General features: G+C 61.1%; 1 protein-coding gene across 1 annotated transcript; it reads left to right on the top strand.

The window, feature by feature from the left end:
• Positions 1–9,074: 9,074 nt before the first annotated feature.
• RNF44 (ring finger protein 44) lies at positions 9,075–18,483 on the top strand. The gene is given in 20 exon segments (XM_079319977.1): positions 9,075–9,464; positions 9,467–9,553; positions 9,555–9,690; positions 9,693–9,748; positions 9,750–9,804; positions 12,370–12,528; positions 12,531–12,552; positions 12,949–13,048; positions 13,050–13,085; positions 13,087–13,128; positions 13,130–13,168; positions 13,673–13,840; positions 14,014–14,118; positions 14,120–14,191; positions 14,377–14,538; positions 14,616–14,740; positions 14,908–14,995; positions 15,140–15,261; positions 15,346–15,445; positions 15,681–18,483. Coding segments are annotated over 20 exon segments (1,827 nt in total). The 5' UTR covers positions 9,075–9,374; the 3' UTR covers positions 15,744–18,483.
• Positions 18,484–19,164: the final 681 nt, after the last annotated feature.

The following is a 19,164-nucleotide window of genomic DNA, read 5'->3' as shown; positions in this document are numbered from 1 at the left end:
TCCCCAGAGTCCCACAGGACTGTCCCAGGCTGCCTCCCCAGACACTCCTGGGGTGCTGGACACCATTCTGCAAACTTCCCCTGCTGTCCTGGAGCACTTCCACACCTCCCAGGACTGTTCTGAGACATCCACAGCTTCCTGAAAGGAGGTTGTAGCCAGGTGGGAGTCGATCTCTTCCACCTGGCAACCAGTGAAGGTTTAGGTTGGACTTCAGGAAGAATTTATTCACGGAAAGGTTTGCCAGGCATTGCAATGGGCTGCCCAGGGAGGTGGTGGAGTCACCCTTCCTGAAGGAGTTTAGGGAATGAATGGATGTGACACTTAGTGCCATGGTTTAGTTGACATGGTGATGTTGGGTGATAGGTTGGACTGCATAATCTCATAGGTCTTTTTCAAGCTAATTGATGCCGTGATTCTCTAATTCCTGTCATTTTCCCCGACGCAGTCCCGGGTGGCGTTAGTGCGCTGCCACTCGGAGCATTACGGCCGAAGAGCTCCTCCGCGCAGTTTAGCGGCGCCGCTCTTGAGTTCATTACGGCAGGAGGCGGCGGGCGCGCCCATCGACGCGGCGCGGTGGGGGGGGGCAGCGCGGCGCGGCCGGTTCCATCGGAGCGGCGGGCGCGGGGGCGCCATGAGGCGGGGCTGAGGCCGGAGCGGGAGCGGCACCGGGACTGGCACCGGCACCGGGACGGACACGGAGCCCGGCGGGCCCGGCCGCCGCGCCCATGCGAGCGGGCTGAGCGGCGGCAGCGCCGGGGCACGGCACCGAGCGCCGGGGGCGCGCCTGCCGGAGGTAAGGGGGCGCGGCGGCGGCCGCAGGCCCGGGCTGTGCGGGGCAGGGCCGGGGCAGCAGCGGGAGGCGGCGGGCAGGGCCCGGGGCTGAGGGAACGGCAGGGCAGCCCCGGGGCAGCGGGACGGGGAGGGCGGCGGGCAGGGCCCGCAGCGATGGGGCGGATGCTGGGCCGCGGGGCCCGGTGCGGCGGGCGGAGGAGCGAGCGCGGCCCGGTGCGGCGGGGGCGGCCGGGCCGGGCCCGGTGCGCGGAGGGGGCGGATGGCCGGCGCGGGCGAGGGGTGGCGGCTGCCGGGGCTCTGGGGTTCGGGGAAGCGGCCGTAAAGCGCAGCCAGGCCCGGTGCAGCCGCAGGGCGGTGGGAGGAGCCCCCGCTGCTGGGGGAGCCCCGCGGGGACAGGGGGGCAGCGGCGAGAGAGCCGGAGCGCTGCTGCCCGTGCCCCTGGGGGCTGTCCGAGCCTGCCCCGGCCCCAGCCCCTTCTCGGGGTCTCCCGCGACCCCGGCCGGGCGGGAGTGAGGGGCTTCTGCTGATGCTGGTGCTGTGACCTCGTCCCGCTTGGCACCTCGCGGTGTCCCGTCCGCCGTTCCCCCAGACCCGGTAAACTGTGCCAGCTCGGGGCAAGCCCCGGTGTGGGACAGGGGACGGGAGGGGAAGTGGTGAAACTCTTCAAAAGTTGTCCCTGCGGAGGAGGTAGGAAACGAAGGAGCCCGAAGTGCCGAGGTGGGGGTAGTGGCACTCGGGGTGGTGGCAGTGGCACAAGCCGTGCCACCGGCCCGGCAGGATCTGTGCTGGCAGCGTGGGCTGTGTGCGGCCCGTGGCATCCGTGTCCCAATGAGGACGTGTGGGACCGCGTTGTGGGAGCTGGGATGCGCTCCAGGGTTTGCTCTGCCGGGCAGGAGCTGAGCTCTGTGGCTAGGCAGGGGCTGATCCTCCGCCTGGGGGACAACCCCTCTTCCCAGGAGCACGGCTCTATTTTGTGCTGGTACCTTGTCCACCAGCTCTGCACAGGCTCCAGCACAACTGGCTGTGTGTGCCTACAGCTCCAGAGATCATCCCTGTGTTTGCCTTCTTGCTGTCCTGTTCCAGTGCCTTGCCCTGTCCCTCTGTCACCTGCGCCCATGTCCCTTTGATGCCCCAGGACCTCGAGCCCCCCCTCGAGGTGGGTCTGGTGCCCCGGGGAGATGTGCAGGGCAGAGCCCGGTGGGTCCCCGGGGCCAGGCAGGAGCCCCGGGAGGAGGAGCAGCTGTCGGAGGAGAGCCGGCTGCGTCTGATGTCACTGCGGTGCATGGTGGGTAATTATGCACGTTGCAATGAAAATAATAAGGCCGGCTCCATAGTGGTGTCTAAAAATACTGCTAATGCGGAGTGCCTGCTGGGCGCCTTTGTTTGTCACCTTTGGGTGTCTGCTCTGGGGCTGGCCAGGTGGTGTCACACCCCTCAAGTAGTGGGTTAGGTTTAGCAGGTGAACTGTGGCACCTCCCCCCCCCCCGCACTGGGGCACAGTGCCAGTGGAGACAGGGCAGGTGTTGGCATGGGAGGTGAGGCAGGAGGAACCTGTGTGTGTTTGGGAGGCTCCAGTGCCTCCTCCCTGCACGTAGCCATGCAGGGAGTCTTGGTGGCATGGCAGAGCTTTGTTCTCCTAGCCTTGCTTGGAGCTGGGCACTCTCCAAGTGGTGGCTGTTTTGCGTCCCAGAAATCTGTCCTGATCTCCCCTGGCAAGTACCAGAGTACAGATCAGGATTTGGGCCCTGGTTATGTGGTCTGTCCATCACTGGCATTGTGTGGCCAGGGCAGAGCTCACTGGAGCTGAGGCTGCTGGACCTTCCCTCTGCATCTGCTACCATGGTGTGTCCTGGCACTGACAGGACTTGGACTGTGGCAACTTGCTGCTTTCTGGCTGAGCAAAGGTGGGAGGGAGGAAGGGATGTGCACCTGGAACAGTGGAAAATGATGTGATAGGTCTGGGGGGCACCTGGGTGCTAGCCCAGGCCAAGGGCTGCCCAGCACTCTGATGTCCACTCTGTGGGCCCTGCCTGGATGCTCTCAGCAGCTCTGGCTGCTGCTGTGGTCCCTCCATCTGCTGCCAGGCTCTGGAAGCTCCCACTACAGTGGAGGGAGAGGCTTGCAGGGGTGGTGAGAGCCATCTGGAGCCTACTGGCCTGGCAGGCTGGCAGGGGGAAGGTGTTGTGTGGCAGGGCAGCAGCAGAGGGCTGGGAGGGCAGGAAGCACTGAGCCTGTGTGCCTGGGTCTCAGTGACGAGTCGCTTTGTCTGCAGGGAGGTCAGAGAGGTGGTGGCTGCTCTTGGTTCCCAGCTGGTGCTTGTGGTGGGCTCTGACTCTAGCTGTCAGCTGTGGGAGCTGAGTGTTTTCCCTCTTCACTGTGGAGCAAACAGAGAGATGTCACCCTGCTGGCATGCTGGGCTGCTTTGCCTTTAGGGCCATACCTGTGGTCTTCACTGGAGAGGGGCGTTGCTGCTGCCTCTGTTCTTGCCAGGTGTGTACTCTAACCTCTGAAGTGCATGGCAGTGGTGTTCCCCTGAGCAGTGAAACTCACTGTCCCTACCTGCTGCTGTGTGTGGCTCCCTTTGGTGAGGGAGGAACAAGGAATGGGCTAGGAGACTGCAAATCCCATTGATCCACACCGTGGAAGCTGCGTGTTTGCATCTGCCTGTCCGGGACCAGGGCCCTGTGAGGGGAATTGATCAAGCTGTAAAACCCAGAGCCAGCTAATGAAATAGGACTATAGATTTTTATTTTAAATGGAAGAGAGTTTAGGAGAGATTTAATTATCCTTGGTTTATGGACCTGTTAGGGGAATGAAATAACAGCTGGCAGGTAAGGGCTGGGCTTCAGCTTGCAGCACCTTTCTCCCAGGTTGTCTGCAGAACTGCCCAAGTCCTGCCACCCAGGGTAGAGTGGGGAATGATGTAAAGTCACTTGGAGCAGAGTTAGACAGGGTGAAGTCCTGCTTATCCTGCTGGATGTCCTTGCTTCCTGCCGGGAATATGTGTGCTGAAATAGCAGAGGGGCTGGCCCTGGGCAACTGGAGCTTGGTCCCTGGGGCTTGGTGTGGGCCAGTCCTTGTGGACATCAGAGAGTTTGGGAGCTCACGGGGCTGTCTCTGTCTAGGTGTCATTTTCTGGGGCTGTGGGCACTGAGCTCTGACTGACGCCTGTGTACCTGCGCAGTGTGTGGAGTTTGTAAAGGAGAGCTGCAGAGCGCGGGATTTGCTGGGCTCAGCTGGTGTTGGACACCAGCTGTAACGCTGTCACTACAGCCACTCCTCCAGTGTGCATCCACTCCACTGTCACGTGAGGCTGGCCGCGGGGCACGGCTCGGGAGGTGCTGGGCAGGCAGCTCGGCACTGATTTTCAGCAGAAAAGCTTGGCTTCTGGATGCTTTTGGGGTTTTCACCTCCTATTGAGGAGCTGGGCCACAGCATTTTCCCACTGTCCCTTGGCTCCCTGCTTGGACCAGTCTGGAGAAACATGGTTTGTCACCTGCTGGATGTGGGTAATTGGTTGGCCAAGGGGTTTGTGTGCCCAGCATGCAGGCACAGCCTGTAGGATGCCAGTCTCATGTGTCCAGAGGCTGCTAAAAATCCAAGGAAGCTGCTGGTGCTGGGGAGCTCTCTCAGAGCCCTCCAACATTGATGCAGGAATTTGGGAGAGCCAAGCCCTGAGCCCTGTGGTCATGGAGCTGCATGAGGATGTTGCGTGGCTCCCTGAGACAGGTCAGTTCCAGAGGGGAGCAGTGTGGATCTGTGCTGTTGGCTCACAAGGCTGTTGGGAGAAGCCAGCCTGCTGGCTCTCAGGGCAGCAGTCCTGCACCATGGTGCTTGTCCTTTCCTCCACCCTTGCACCTGCAAGTCCTCAGCATTTCAGGACAGGAGCTGTTTCCTGGAGGGCACAAGCAGATCATAGGGCCTATGTCCAGTGTGGCATGTCTGGGTTTTCTGGAGTGGGATGGTTTGGGAGGCTCCATACTTTGCTGTGTGCATGGCAGAGGGTGAGATTGAGCAGTGTCCCAACAAGCAACGCTCGTTGCAGGCCTTGGGATTATATTTCCAGCTGCAGACTGGTCTCTAGAGACCTGCTCTCACTGTCTGCAGAGCTGTAGTTCTGGGTCTTCCTTGGCTACCCTGGAATGCAGGATGAAGGTTTTTAGCTCAGCCATGCAGAGCAGAGGACTGACCTGCAGTACTGTGTGTTGGGAGCTGCTTTCTCTCCAGTGAGCCTGTCTTGGTGATCCAGGCCTCTGGCATGTCTTGCTGTTGCCCCTGGGAAGGGAGGGCCCATGTTGGTCCTTCTTCCCCCAAGCCTGGCAGTGCTGAGGCGTGGTCCCCTCCGGCAGGTTGTCTTCTCCCTGCTGTGCTGGTGGGGCTCCCTAGCTGCGTTTGCATTTGGAGCCAAGTGTCTTAGTTGGTTTTTCTCTCCATGCCTGTGCTTTGGGAAAGTGGTGAACAATAAAAATCTGCCGTTGAGAGCTGTAGCAGAGGTCAGGCAGCTCCTGTGCCCCAGGCTGCTCTCTTGTCACTGCACAGTTGCGCTTTGTGCGCAGGGGCTGTCATGTTTTTGCTCTTAAAACCAACCTCGGGCACTGGTGTGGGGTTCTCTGAGTGATGTACAGGGATGTATTGCAGCAAACCTCCTTTGCACTTAGGGTAGTGGTCACTCCCTGTTTTGGTGCATCTTGTAAGCAGACTCTTGGCAAATTTTTAATCAAGGACAAAGGAGGGTAAATGTTTGTTGAAAATCATGAGTTTCTCTGAACTCCTTTCTGAAAATGATCTTTGCAGGTTGTTGGTGTCCCTGCAGGCTTCTTAAAATGCAAAACAAATCACCAGCCCAACTTCCTGACTGTCACTAGCGCTTTCAAGAGACTCTTCGTTTTGCTGAGTGGAAGTGAAATTGCTCTTCACCATCCACCAGCTCCTGGCCCTGCCTGTATCCCTTTGCAGGAGCTGCTCTGCCCGCGCGCAGTGAACAGTAGGGAAGGTGTCTGGAGCCTGGTCCCTCCTGACCTTGCTGCTCACTGGCAAATGCCATTAACACTGTCCACAGCAGTAGAGCAGGCTGGACTCAGAGAGATGCTTGTGGAGAGGTGACAGATGAGCTGGGGACTCCAGGGATTCTGTGTAGGGAAGGGAAAGAGGGGTGATCCCTCCTCCCTGAGCTGGCTCTGTCTCAGGAGAGATTGCAAAGGGCTGTCTGATCTGTTGATCTGTTGTAGGAAAGGGCTGTCTGAAATGAGAACTAAGAGGAAGGGCAGAGGGTTATGGAGTCCTGAAGAGCAGTGTCTTGTAGTAGAAAAGAAAGGAAGGACCAGGGAGGCTCTCCAGGCAGGAGGCTAGGGATGTGGACATGGTGGCATTTGCTTTTTTCTCTCACCCATGTGCAACTGAGCTGTGGAAGTGGCTGCTGCAAGATGCCTGGGGCAGACAGAGGTGTGTGTAGTTCAACGTGCTTCAGTGGCCACCCAGGAGAGAGGAGGACACAACCCATTCCTTGATGCTGCTGAGTACAGAGGTGGCCAAGCTGGACCCTGCAGCCTTCTGGTCGTGCTATTCAGGTCATGCTGGTGTTTCTAGGGCAAACGAAGGAAGGTGGAGATCTCTCCAGATTATTTGGCCTGTCCTAAGGAAATGAAGGCTTGTTGCAAGCTTACTGTTTATGTGTGAGTGTTCACTCTGCTTTGAACTTGGTGGTTGTTAGTTGGGGTAGGAGTCAGGTGTGGATGCTGCCTCTGAGGTCTTGGCTTGCTACAGGCTGGCTCTTGGGAGGAAGGTGCTGCTAGTTCTCCTCTGCAGTGCAGCTCAGCCATGCTATTAGACATCAGAGAATCCACGTGGGAGAGATCGACAGGAAACTGGGCGTTATCAGTTCCGCTGCCTGTGCAGCTACTCGCTCCTCATGTCAGCATCCTCCACGTGTGTGTGGCTGGAGGCGTTTGATGGGAGTGCTGTCAGCCCGGGGGTGGGAGTGGGTGGTGTGTGATCACATTGGAGGCGTCCTGCCTCCACTGCCAGTGAACTCGGCTCCACTGGGTGTGTGGAGCAGGGAGGCAGCTCCTCACTCCCCCATCTCCACGGTAGAGAAGCGCTTCACCCTGCTCATGTTGGGGTGTCCCATGTCCTCTGGTGTTTGTGTTGGGCCTTGGATAGGGTAGGGACACTCCTGCTGCTCCTCCTTCCCTGCAGTCTGACAGATTCTGTGTTCTTGGTGCTGGTTTCTTCATGCTTTTTTTCTAGGCCCTGGGGAGAAAAGAGAAGGATCTGGGGCCTCTTTCTCTCCCTGGACTTGCGTGAGAGGCCCAGGAGAATATGGAGGTGAAGCATTGGCATGCTGAGTGTCGGGGAGAACACAGGGCAGACCAAGCCTCCAGTGGGAAATGTCCTCTCACCATTGGATCACCCTGGTTAATCCTGTGTCAGACCTGACCTATATATGGGGCAAGGGAGGTGGCATGTCTGTGGCAGCAGATGGTCTCTTAAAGAGCCTGGGCTCAGGGAGACTTTGTCCTGCTGGCCCCTGGCTATCCTGAAGGAAAGGATGGGCCACCTGTTGGCTGTAGAGCAGCCAGGTTCAGCCTGAGCAGCCCCTGCAGGTAGAGAGCTTTCTAAGTCTTACAGGCTGTCTCACTCATCAGGGGTATCACAGGTCTTTGTGGCCAGACTGAGATCCCTTGTCCTGGCTCAGAAGCATTGACCAGCCTTACTGTAGCATCATTTGGGCCCCTCACACTGCTTTTCAGGCAGAGCTCTGTACTTGGGGCAGTGTGATGGTGGTGTCTGTGTGCATGGCTGTGTCCCTGAGACAGTGTGGGCAGAGCTGTTCCCACACGCTCAGTGCCCCATCCTCACTGGGCATAGCTTTGTGCAGTGTGGCTGTGCCAGGGGAATGATCCAGCCTGGCTGGGCAGGCAGCATGAGCACGTGTGAGCTGTGTTCCATCAATGGCATCTCCTGATGCTGTCCTGAGGACATTGATGGCTGCTGCCCACGGGGAGCTGGTGATGCTGGAGTGGGTCTGGAGGGAGCATCTGCACAGATATCCACCATCTGTGGCCTCTGCCTGCTGCTGGTGCTCTGCTCAGGATCAGACCGTGTCCTGGCAGCCTTGTGAAGGTGCAGTGCTGCCTCTGCCCACAAACAATGGCAAGGTCAAAGGACAGAATGCTGTTTTCCTTCTCTTCCCTGTAGTCCCCAGCTCCTGAAGCAAAGAGGCTGCAGTTGAACAGACCTGGAGGGTGGTTGTTCAGGTTTGGGCTGATTCAATCCTTTGGCTCTTCCTGCTGGAGTTCTTGCCTGAGTGCGTGGCTCTGACACCATCACAGGTCTGCCCTGCTGTGCTGCCTTCCTGTCCTGTTTGTCCCTACCATGGGGACAGAAGCAGTTGCCTGTGGTGCTACTGACAGTCATGGTCGAGGGATCTTGCCTCAGAATGCTCTATGTCCTGGAGGATCCTTGAACCTGGTGTAGTTCCTCCTGCACGCCTGGATTTGGGGTGAAGAGGTGAGAGCCTTGAGAGGAGCCTGAAGGGACCTGGGCACAGGGCTGGGATCTGGCAAAATGAATCCGACTGCTCATCGCAACAATGAGCTACTGAATTGTTAAATCGTCGATCTGAGGTTTTCTTTGAAAGGGGTGATGCTACAAATTAATTAGCTCCCTTTGGTTGTTAGCACTTTAAAGCCCAGCTGTCAGGGGAGGGCTGGTTTATAGGCATTACATCAGGGCTGCCGGCTGGCTTGCTCGCCTACCTGGGAATTTCTAAGTGTGCGTTGTAACCGGGGGAAATTTGGCTCGGATGCAGCATCTGGCACTCAGTGAAGCTGCTGCGATGCGCTGCCCTGAGCACGGGGATTTGACTGGTGCCTGAGCGGTGCTGCCGGGGCACACGGGGAGCCGGTGGCTCGGCGTCCTGAGCTCCCGGTGGCTCGGCGTCCTGAGCTCCCGGTGGCTCGGCGCCCTGAGCTCCCGGTGGCTCGGCGCCCTGAGCTCCCGGTGGCTCGGCCTCTCGGTGTCCAGCTCTCAGCGTGAGCCACCAGCCGGGTGACTCGCTCAGGTGAGCTGCAGGTGTGCAGGAGGTGGTCCGAGTAGTTCCTGCTTCTTGCTTAATTAATGTGAGAGAATAGCAGGTTTTTCTGAAGCAAAAGGGGGTTTTCTGGTGCATTACAGTTTGAACTGGCTCCAGATGCCCTGGGAGAGCTGTCGGTGCGGGCAAAGGGCTCGATGTGCTGAGCGGGAGGGCAGCAGCTCCCCCGTGCTCCCGTCCGAGAGAGCCGAGCCCCTGCTTCCCCACCCACGGGTTTTTCCGCCCACCAGAGCACAGAAGCTCGGAGACTCCCGGGCACACGGGGCTGCTGTCCCCGCTGCCCACCGGGGCGAGCAGAGCCCCGGGGGCGCAGCCGCAGGTACGGTGCCAGCAGCGTTAAGGCCTGTCCCAGCGCGGCGAGGTGGCCGGTAGCGGCACCAGGCCGCTCGGAGACAGGGCGGTGGGTGCCCGGTGCCCCCCCGCTGTGGGCCCGGCTCTCGGTGGTCCCGGGCGGGGGTCGCTGCCCCGTGTGGCGGCCCCGCGCTCCAAGATGGCTGCGGACCGTGACACGCCTGGTCACGTGGGACGCGCGCGCGCCGCGCCGCCCCCCCCCCCCCCCCGGTGCCCCCGGCCGCCCCCCTCTCCCCCCCGCGCCAGCCGCGCGCGCCCCCGGTGCCCCCGAGCGCTGTGACTCGGTCCGGTGCGTCCCGCTGCCTCTTAAAGGGACAGGCACCCCGCGCGCACCCCGGCCCGCCGCGGCCGCTCCGCGCCGCGGAAAACAAAGAGGCACCGGAAACAGCGGCGGCGGGGAGGGGGCCGGCCCGGCGGGAGGCGGGCGGGAGGGAGGGAGGGGAGGGCCGGCGGCGGGCCGGCGGGGGGGGGCAGGCCCGGGCCCGGCGTCGGCGAACAAAGAGCGGCGGGAGGGAGGGGGCGGGGGCGCCGCAACGGCACCGGAGCGGCGGCCCAGGCCATCGGTGCAGGTACGTGCGGGCCGGGGGGGGGGCGGGAGCGGGGCGGGGGCGGGGGCCGGCCCCCGGACCCCCGACGGCACCTGCCCCGGGCGGCGGCGGCGGGGTCCGGCGGCCGCCTTTGTTATTGCTTTTGTTTGGCGCCGAGCACATGGCCCTGGAGCGGCCGCTCTTAAAGCCACAGCTCCGCACCGGCAGGGCTCCGCGGCGGGGGCGCGGGCTGGGGTGCGCTTCCAGGTTTCGGTGGCCGCGGTGCCTCCCCGGGGTGCTGCGCGGCGGGGCGCTCCGTCGGTGCGCTCCGGGATGTGCTGCTCGCCCCGCCGTGCGCCGCCGGCCCGGACACCCAGGGTCGGGTTCAGGTCGTGTCTGGAGGTGGGGTTGGGGGTCGGGGTCGCCCTGCCGAAGGGGCTGCCGGTGCGGCGGAGCCAGCGGTGATTCCCCCCCCCCCCTCCGCCGGGGAGCTGTCGGTGCTCGCCTGGAAACGGCGGGGAAGGGGCTCCGGGACGGAGCCGGCAGTGGGTGGCAGCGGGGTGGCAGGACCCCCGGGACGGGCGGCTCCTCCGGCAGCCCCGGAGCCCGGCTCTGCCCGAGCAGATGGCACCGGGCGTGAGCGCTGGCGCGCTGCTAACTTTGTTCTCGGCGGGGCTCGGGAGCCGCCTCCTTCCGCCCCTCCGAGGGGCTGCGGGACCGCGATCCCTTTCGCCTCGGAGCTGCGGTGGCTTCCGCGGGTCACCCTGCTCCGCGTGGCCGCTGGCTTCCAGCTGCGAGTGCGGAGGGAGCCCGCTGTGCTCGCTTGGGACTGGAGGGTGGGTACTTATGGGTGTTGGCTGTGGCAGGACGAGGGCCGGCCAGCACTGTCCTTCCTGCAAGTCAGGGGTGCCATCCTGCCTCGGGATATGTCCTGGGGAGCCGGGAGCAAAGGCAGCTCCCTGATCTGGAGGTCCCAGGAACAGGCGAGCCCCTGTACAGCTTCAGTGTTTCCTCTGCGGACGTGCTGCCCACCCCCAAGCCCATCGCTGTGGTGTCTGGTCTGGAAGGTGCCCGCTGTATCACACAGGGCTTTGGCACCACGTGTACTTCCAGAGTGAGGATGTGCAACTGGAAGCAGTAACACCTCAGAGAGGCTTCTTCACAGTGGGGCTAAAGCTGGGTTGTTGCTGCATTCTGGCCCCCAGCCCACTCTGGGGCATATTGCAGCTGGGCAGAGCTTCGAGGTGGGCAGAATAAACTCCCTGTGGAAGGAACCTGTTCAGGCACACCCCCTTCCCTGATGACAGTCACATACGGGTTTCGGGGGGGCTCAGGCTGTGACTTTTGCTTTTCTTCTTCCTTTTTCCTACCAAAACAAAGAAAGAAATTTGCTTTCAGCTTCCACGGTAGTGTGGAGATGAAGGTGAGATTAAGAAGAGACTTGTGTGTGGCACAGGACTTGTCCCAGTGGTTATTGATACCCATCACCCAAAAGTGACATTGCAGCTTCTCCCTGCTGGGCTGAAATCCCCCTGCTGAGCAGCATTGTCCTGGCTCCAGGTCCCTGGAGTGTCTTTCCTATCCCCGGTGTGTCTTTGCCATGGGCACTGAGGAGGAGGTGGGTCTGAAGAAGCTGCTTTGAGGGGGACCTCACCAGCCTGCAGCGAGGTGGATTTAGAGGTGTGTGGGCTGTGGTGCCAAGGCCACGGCTGCTGTGTGCTGGCCTGGTGCTGTGGATGCTGAAGGAAGCTGGGCAATGGAAGGCTACACAGGGATAATGTTGGATACACATGGAGCTGAGGAAGGCTCTTTTGGCATCTAGAAAAGCAGAGCCTGGGGAAGCTCACCCCCCAAATGCAGATGTCTCCTCTGTGCTGTGTCAGGCTTCACTAGGGCTGAGGGGTTGAGCTGTGTCCTGTCTGGTGCAGGAACATTAGTCAGGTGCAGGAGGGAAGATGGGGCAGGGCCAAGGCAGTGTTCACATTGTCCCACTGCTTTGGGGAGCAGCTGGGGGAGCAGAGCTGCCTGCCTGGCTTCAGCACAGCCCCTGCTTGTCCCCTGCTCCATGGGGATGTGTGGCTGTGCCCTGTTTGCAGCAGGGAGTTGAAAGACACAACCCTGACAGAGAAGGGCCGTGAGCCCTGCTGCCACCACCAGCCCCTGCACCCGTCACTGGGGCAGCAGTGTCACTCCAGAGTAGGAGTTGCAGGAGCTCAGCAACAAAGAGCACCCCCCAGAGCAAGCATTCAGGGACCTGCCTGGAAAACTCCCTCTGCCATACTCGGGCTCCCTGAGCCAGTGAGGCAGGCTGGGATGCTGTTCACAGCCACAGGGCTCTTCATCACTTTCTTTCCTCTGTGCCAAAATAAGTGCTTCTCTCTGAGTCTGTGTTGTGCATGTGGGATGGCTCTGGCCATGAAGAGGAGGGACAGTAACAAGAGGGTTGGGGACAGGCTCTTCCTAGCCCTTCTCTGGGCCATATCCAGCCCCAGGAGATGGGGTAGGAGCAGTGGGAGCTCCAGCTGTCAGAATCACCATCCTTGAGAGGATGGAGCAGCAGCCTGAGCGGTGGCGGGACAGTGCCATGACCTGCTGTCCCTCTTGCAGAATTCAAGGTGCTGGTGTCTTGCGCTGCCCGGAGCCTGAGGTCCCGTGTGCCCATCCGCCTCCCGACGTCACCAATGCGACCATGGGAACTGGCAGTGAATAGGCGGCGCCGCCCGTCTGCCCCTTTTGCCCAGCGCCGTTTCTCGGGGGGACCCTGCAGCAGCCCGACCACCTACGGCGCAGGTACGGGCTGCGGCTGTGGTGTCCTGTCCCTGTCCCCTGTGGCACTTGGGGATGTGGGGCCCGTTCGCTGGTCCTGCTCTGGGGCAAGGCGCCGGTTCCCAGGGGCTGGGGGGACCTTGGCAGGGAAGCACATCCACCTGGCCCGGATGAGGGGTCTCTGGGGGAGCAGGGGTCCTTTTTATGCTGCGGACACCGAGAGGGCACTTGCAGGCTGAGCAGAGGAGCTGGTTCTGGAGCTGTTCATCTCCAGATGTGACCTGGCACAATGCCCTGAGCTTCTCACCTTGGGCACTGGGCTGGCACTGATCCTCCTGTAGCCATCCTGCCTGGGGCTGTGCTGCCCCTCTGGCTTGGGGGTCACTCCTGCTCTGTTTCTCTCCTGCGGTGGCCCCACAGCCCCTCTGCCAGGCGTCAGTGGGGACGACGCGACCGACCTCTGGCAACCCTGCTGGGCCAGGATGAGCCCCAGGTGCACCCTGCCTTCCCCCAGCAGCCGCAACATCCCTGTAGATGAGCCCCGCGCCTACGCTCTTCCCAGGCACGCCGCCACGAATGCTTCACCCAGCCGCTCACCCGCCCCCACCAGAACCCATTCATGGTGGATCTGCATGACCAGGTAGGTGCTGCAGACCCCACCCAACCCACTCCTAAGTGTGTCCTGTGGTGTTCCTTGGGTTGGTGTCTGGAGTGGGGACATGTCCCTGGGTCTCCTCTGGCCACTTGCTGCTGGGATCACCCAGCCCTGAGCCCTGCTGGTGTTGATTCTCCGAGATAAATCTTGGGGTCCCCCTAGCTGCTGGGTATGTCCAGGGTGCTCCCTGCTCCCAGGGGCTGGCGACAGTCCCCTTGTAGGGTTGTTCATGTGATAATTGTCTTTGTAATCCGTGGTAATGGCGATGTGTTGGATGCTGTGTCAGCCTGTCTGTGTGGAGGAAAGAAGGGTTCCGAAACTCCCTCAATTTGAACCCTCACTCAGCCAATTCCTCTGGCCACGCCTGGATGGCCATGCCAGGTGTTTTGTCCCAGTGCTGAGTGCCCAGCATCTTGCTCTGACCCTGTCAGGACAAGGACAGCTCAAACAGGACTGTATCCTGACTGTGCCTCGGCACCTCGTCCTTAGGTGCACCAGGGACCTGTCCCTCTCTCCTACACGGTTACCACCGTAACGACGCAAGGCTTCCCCATCCACGCTGGCCAGCACATCCCTGGGTGCAGCACTCAGCAGCTCCCAGCATGCTCAGTGATGTTCAGTGGACAGCACTACCCGCTCTGCTGCCTCCCACCCCCGGTGAGTCACAGCGGGGGACGCCTGGGGACAGCCTGGGCCTTGAGTGCCCAGAGGTTGTGTGGGTACCCAAACACAGCGTAGTACAAGTTTCTGGGAGCACAGGGTCCTTTGGAGGCCCTGGCGAGGGGGCGGGGGTGTCTGACCCTTGTTTTTCTCTCTGTCTCTCCTCACAGCTGATTCAGGCATGTGCCATGCAACAACTTCCCGTCTCCTACCAGACATTCCCCCCCCTCATCTCCAGCGACCATTACATCCTGCACCCACCCCCGCCGCCAGTGCCCCCCCCACCAGCCGCCCCACATGGCCCCCCTGGGGCAGTTCGTACCTCTCCAAGCCCAGCATCCACGTATGGTGAGTTGGGGTGGAGGGATGGTCTGGGGATGTGATGCACCCACCACCTTGGGGTCTTGTCCTTCTATGATCCCTGTGGGTCTAAGCTGGGGGTGATGGGCAGAGCGCCCAGGATACCTCTGTCTTCATAGCATCAGTGAGGTGTAATTTGGATGCTCCTCCCAGCCTAACTCTTGCCCCCACAGCCTCTGCAGAGGATAGACAATGACGTGGACCTGCGAGGGGAGCAGCACCCCATCGCAGGCTTCACATACCCTCCGTCTCACCACGCTCCCACGCTGTCGCCCTCCATGCCGCTGCATTACCTCCCCCACGACCCGCTGCACCAAGAACTGCCATTTGGCGTGGTGAGTCCCCATCCTGGGGAGGGGCTGGGGACACTGTGGGGCTGGCATGACTCTGAGTGCCCCGTCTCTGTCTGCAGCCATACCCCCACATGATGCCCCGGCGGCTGAACACCCAGCGGTACCGGCTGCAGCAGGCGCTGCCCCCACCGCCACCCCCTCCGCCGCCTCCTCCGTACTATCCGAGCTTCCTGCCCTATTTCCTGTGAGTACTGCTGGGGATACTGTAGGATACCTAGGGCAGGGGTGGTGCTGTGGATGGGGGCCACAGTGGCACTCTGTTGGCACAGGGGGCTCTGCCCCTGGGAGGATGGCAGGGTGGATATTGGGGTTTGCTGCCCCATGCTGACTGCCCTGTTCTTGCCCCCCCAGTTCTATGCTTCCTGTGTCGCCAACAGCCGTGGGACCCACGATCAGCTTAGACCTGGACGTGGATGATGTGGAGATGGAGAATTATGAGGTGCGTCAGCTTGTCTTCCCCATAGTGATAGGATGGGAGAGCTGGGGGGAGGTTTGCTGATTGCTCTGCTGGGAGGGGAGAGCCTGGAGGGGTGCTGTGCCACAACATGAGATGAGCTGAGCCAGCCTCTGCATCTCCCTCCAGGCACTGCTGAACTTGGCTGAGCGGCTGGGGGAGGCCAAGCCACGGGGACTCACCAAAGCAGACATCGAGCACCTCCCGTCCTACCGCTTCAACCCCGAGAGCCACCAGTCTGAGCAGACCCTGTGAGTGAGCTGGGGGTGCACATGGGGGGCCTGGCAGGGCTCGGGGGCTGGCAGTGGGGCCGTACTGATGGCTGCTTCCCCCAGGTGCGTTGTGTGCTTCAGTGACTTTGAGGCCCGGCAGCTTCTCCGCGTCCTGCCCTGCAACCACGAGTTCCACGCCAAGTGTGTCGACAAATGGTTAAAGGTACTGCCTGTGCCTGCTGTGGGGAGCAGGGTGGCTTCTTGGGGTGCTGTGTTTTACAGGGGTGCTGCCTTTTGAGTGTCCCTCACTGCCCTGTGTGCACTGGGGGCTGGGGCCAAGCACTGTGCAGGGCTGGATAATCCACTCCTGGGATGCGGTTCCAGCCTTGCCAGTGTTGCGTGGTGGGTCCAGTGGGTGCCAGTGGTGCCGCTCACTTGCCGCGGTCTCCTGCCCGCAGGCAAACCGCACGTGCCCGATCTGCCGGGCGGACGCGTCGGAGGTGCAGCGGGAGGCGGACTGAGGCTGGCGGGGGCGCTGTGCCGCACAATTCGCTAGAGGACAAGGACGCCGGGCTGGGGCGGGGGCCGCTGCCGCTGCCGGGGCCTGACCCTGCGCTTACCCCCCCTCCCCAAAGCCTCTCCTCGGATGTGGTGAGCATTGAGCAGTCCGGGCTCCCGGCCAGCCCTCCTCCTCCCCGCCGGGGCACGGACTCGGCCGGACGCCTGCCCGCTGCGCTCCCAGGGCCCCGAATCGTGTTGTGCTGGAGGTGGGAGGTGCGTGGCCGTGCCCTCTGCGCTCCAAAGACGCTGTTGTTGCTCCATCACTTTCCAGGTCTTTGTACTCTGCTAGGGAATTAGTGGTTTTTTTTTCCCTTTGTCACTATTTTTTTTTTTTTTACGATAGTTTTTTTCCCCCTCTTGTTTCCTTTCATTTCCGTCACGTTTTTGGTTCCTTGGCCGTTTGCCCTAGGGGCGCGCAGGCGGGCTCCTCCCCTCGGAGGGGAGGAGAGAGGAGGAACAGTGCGGGTTTGATGCCAGCGGCACCCCAGCCCCGGGGACAGCCGGAGGAGGTGGCTGGCGGAGAGTGCGGCCAAGGGGGACACCAGCAACCCCGTGGCGTGGCTGGGGCAGAAAGGCAGGAACACAGGAATGCCTCTGTCCCCGCTCCTGTGCACAGCCTGGCACGGGCCTCTCTCCTGCCTCGGCTGCCCTGGGGAGCCCCAGAGGCTGCCTGGGGGCTTTCGCCAGCGGGAGGATGATGCTGGCGCAGCCCTGGCCCCTCTCCCTGTTCATTCCCCTGTGCCTGGCCAGCGCAGCTCCCGGGGCCAGGCCCCCTGTGGCATCCCGCAAGGCAGCCAAGCTTGAGGAGGGGACACCACCCCCGTCCCTAGGGCTTTGGGCAGGCGTGTCCCCGGTGTGCTGCCCGGCCCCCGGCTCCTGCTCGTTTCTCTGTCCCGACGACGTAAATCAAGGTAGCCCCGTGCCCCGTCCTGCTGGCTGGACGGTGCGGTTTCCCCGGCCGGGGGGGCAGCAGCGAGGGGCCGGCTGGGCTGCGGCCCCGGAGCAGGGAGGGTTTTATTCATACCTCGTGGAGTATTTTCAGTGCTACCCTGGCCTTGGCCCCGACTGGTGCGGGGGAAGCTGTGAGCGGTCCCCTTGCCACCGTATCCCCCCTGCCCGTGCAGAGGCCGGGGGGAGAAGCCGCCACGCCGCCGCCCGGCTCCATCAATCCCGCGTGGCCGTTGTTTTGCATGATAATTAGCGAGGAGGGTGACGGGAGGCGGTGGCAGGGGTGGTGGTGATGAGAGCACCGCCTCCCCTCCTGGCGCGTCGCTGACGCCTGGGAGCTTCCGATGCGGACGCCAGCCCTATGTAAATGTTCACAATATGCATGCATGTCTGACCAGCTTGGAACGTGGTCTTGGCTACGTCTAGCCGGCTGTGGGGTGAGGGGGGTGGGGAGAGGGGTTTTTGTGCTCAGCTGATACTGCCATGCACTGTACTGCACATGTCCGCAACGCCACAGCAGGACCGTGAGACTTTCAGGGCCGTCCCCGCGGGGTCCGCGCCCGCGGCGGGGCGGCGGCGTGTGCAAGGGACCGGGGTGGGACGGGGCGGCTCCCCGCGGGGCGGGGGGCAGGCGCGGGGCTGGCCCCCGCCGGTGGCTCGGCCGGGTGCGAGGTGAGGGGCCGCGCCTGGCACCTGGGTGGGCACGATGGTGCCCCCCACATCGAGGGCCGGAGGGGCAGCGCCAGCCACCGGTGGGTCAGCCCCGGACGCTGCTCGGTCGGGCGCGGCGGGTGGCGAGCGGCGGGGGGCTACGGGCCAGCTCCCCCTCGCCGCCCTTTCCCACCTCTGCGGCTGCTGCCCTCCATGCGGAGCGTCGAGGCCGAGGGCCCCGGCACCGCTGGGCTCGGTGCCCCTTGGGCAGGACCCCGGCCCCCTCCCCGTCCCTCACTCAGTGACAGATAACCAAAGGAGTCCCCGGCTTCGCGCCCCCGGAGACGCCCCCTCCTCCCCTCCCGCCCTCGCGGTGCCCAGGGAGCCAGGAAAGCCTTACGGTCCTTTGACGGCGACTCGAAAGCTCACAGCTCGTGTGCTGCAGAATTTATTCCAATGAGCAGCTAAAAGTATCATTTAAAAAAAAAATAACAAAAAGAAAAAATGACAAAAAAAAAATACTAAAAAACAATTATTTAGGGTGTTTGTGATTGCTGACTGCGCTGTAGATACCACTGTTTACCAATGAATTCCTGTGGTGGGATAGTGGACTGTTTACTGTTCTATTATACCAGTCCCCGGGCCCTCCGGCGGGACCCCGCGTTCCCCGCGGCTCCCCGGAAGGTGCTAGGACGTGTGTTCTGTGTTAGAAAGTTTTTATATATATATATATATATATAAATATATATATATAATTTTTTTTGCTCTGTTACTTGCACATTTTACAGTTACCTCATTTTTCCCATGTATGTATTTGAAAAAAGGCTAATATATAGAAAAAAAAGGTTCTTAAAGCTCTAAAAGTGTTTGTTTTTTTCCATTCCATTGGAATCATATTGGTTTTGTAGCATTTAACATAACTAGTATGTTGTATTATATATATGTGTATTATACTGATTGAAATTTTTAACAGATTTGTACTTTTTTTAAAATGAAAGTTGCTAGTTCTGCTTGACCAAGTAGTGCAATCATTATTTTTTTTAATGTTGTGGCTGATTTTGAGAGGGATATTCACTAATAAATGTATGATGTATACCAACACGCTGGGCCTAGCTCTTGTCTTCATGGGGGCTTGAGGGGAGTGTGGGGGCCAGGGATGAGAAGGAGCTGCCACAGCTGGAAGAGGCTCAGGAGAGCCTGAGGGTGGGAGCAGGGACTGCTTGGATCTGGTTTTGAGCAGCACCACACACCCCCCTCCTTCCCACCTGGAGACTCTTCACAGCTTGCACAGAGATGGGCAAGTCCTGGCTGCTATCCCAGGACAGCAGAGCTGCCTGGGTGGAGCAGTGGGACACCTTCCACCTCTCCTCCATCCCAACCTCCAGCATTCCCATGCTGGGCTAGGAAGAGGCTATTCCTGTGTTCCTGCCCAGGGCAGGGGTAGGAGTGAGATGTGCTTTGAGATTTCTTCCACCCCCAACCATTCTTGGCTCCAGAACAGGGCACTGGAGGAACAGGCTCCTACCCCTGCCTGTGGGGGTAGCTGATGGCACAGCCCTGGCCAAGCCTCTGGCAGGGACCAGCCTTACACTAACCTCTCACTCCTCCTTTTCCATCTCCTCCAAGAGGACTGAACCAGCCTCCCTCCCTCCCAGCCTGAGCCCAGAGCCAATGCCACAGGAGCTGGCACAGAAGCCCCCCCAGCCCTGCCACCCCCTGGGCACGCTCTCATCACATGCAACAGCTCCACGGGCACAAAATCACCAGAGACCAGAAGCTGAG

The sequence above is a fragment of the Erithacus rubecula genome (assembly GCF_903797595.1).
Source record: "Erithacus rubecula genome assembly, chromosome: 16".
NCBI classification, from domain to species: Eukaryota; Metazoa; Chordata; class Aves; order Passeriformes; family Muscicapidae; genus Erithacus; species Erithacus rubecula.
The sequence above is the reverse complement of the archived record's forward strand: the minus strand, read 5'-3'. Positions and strand labels throughout refer to the sequence as shown.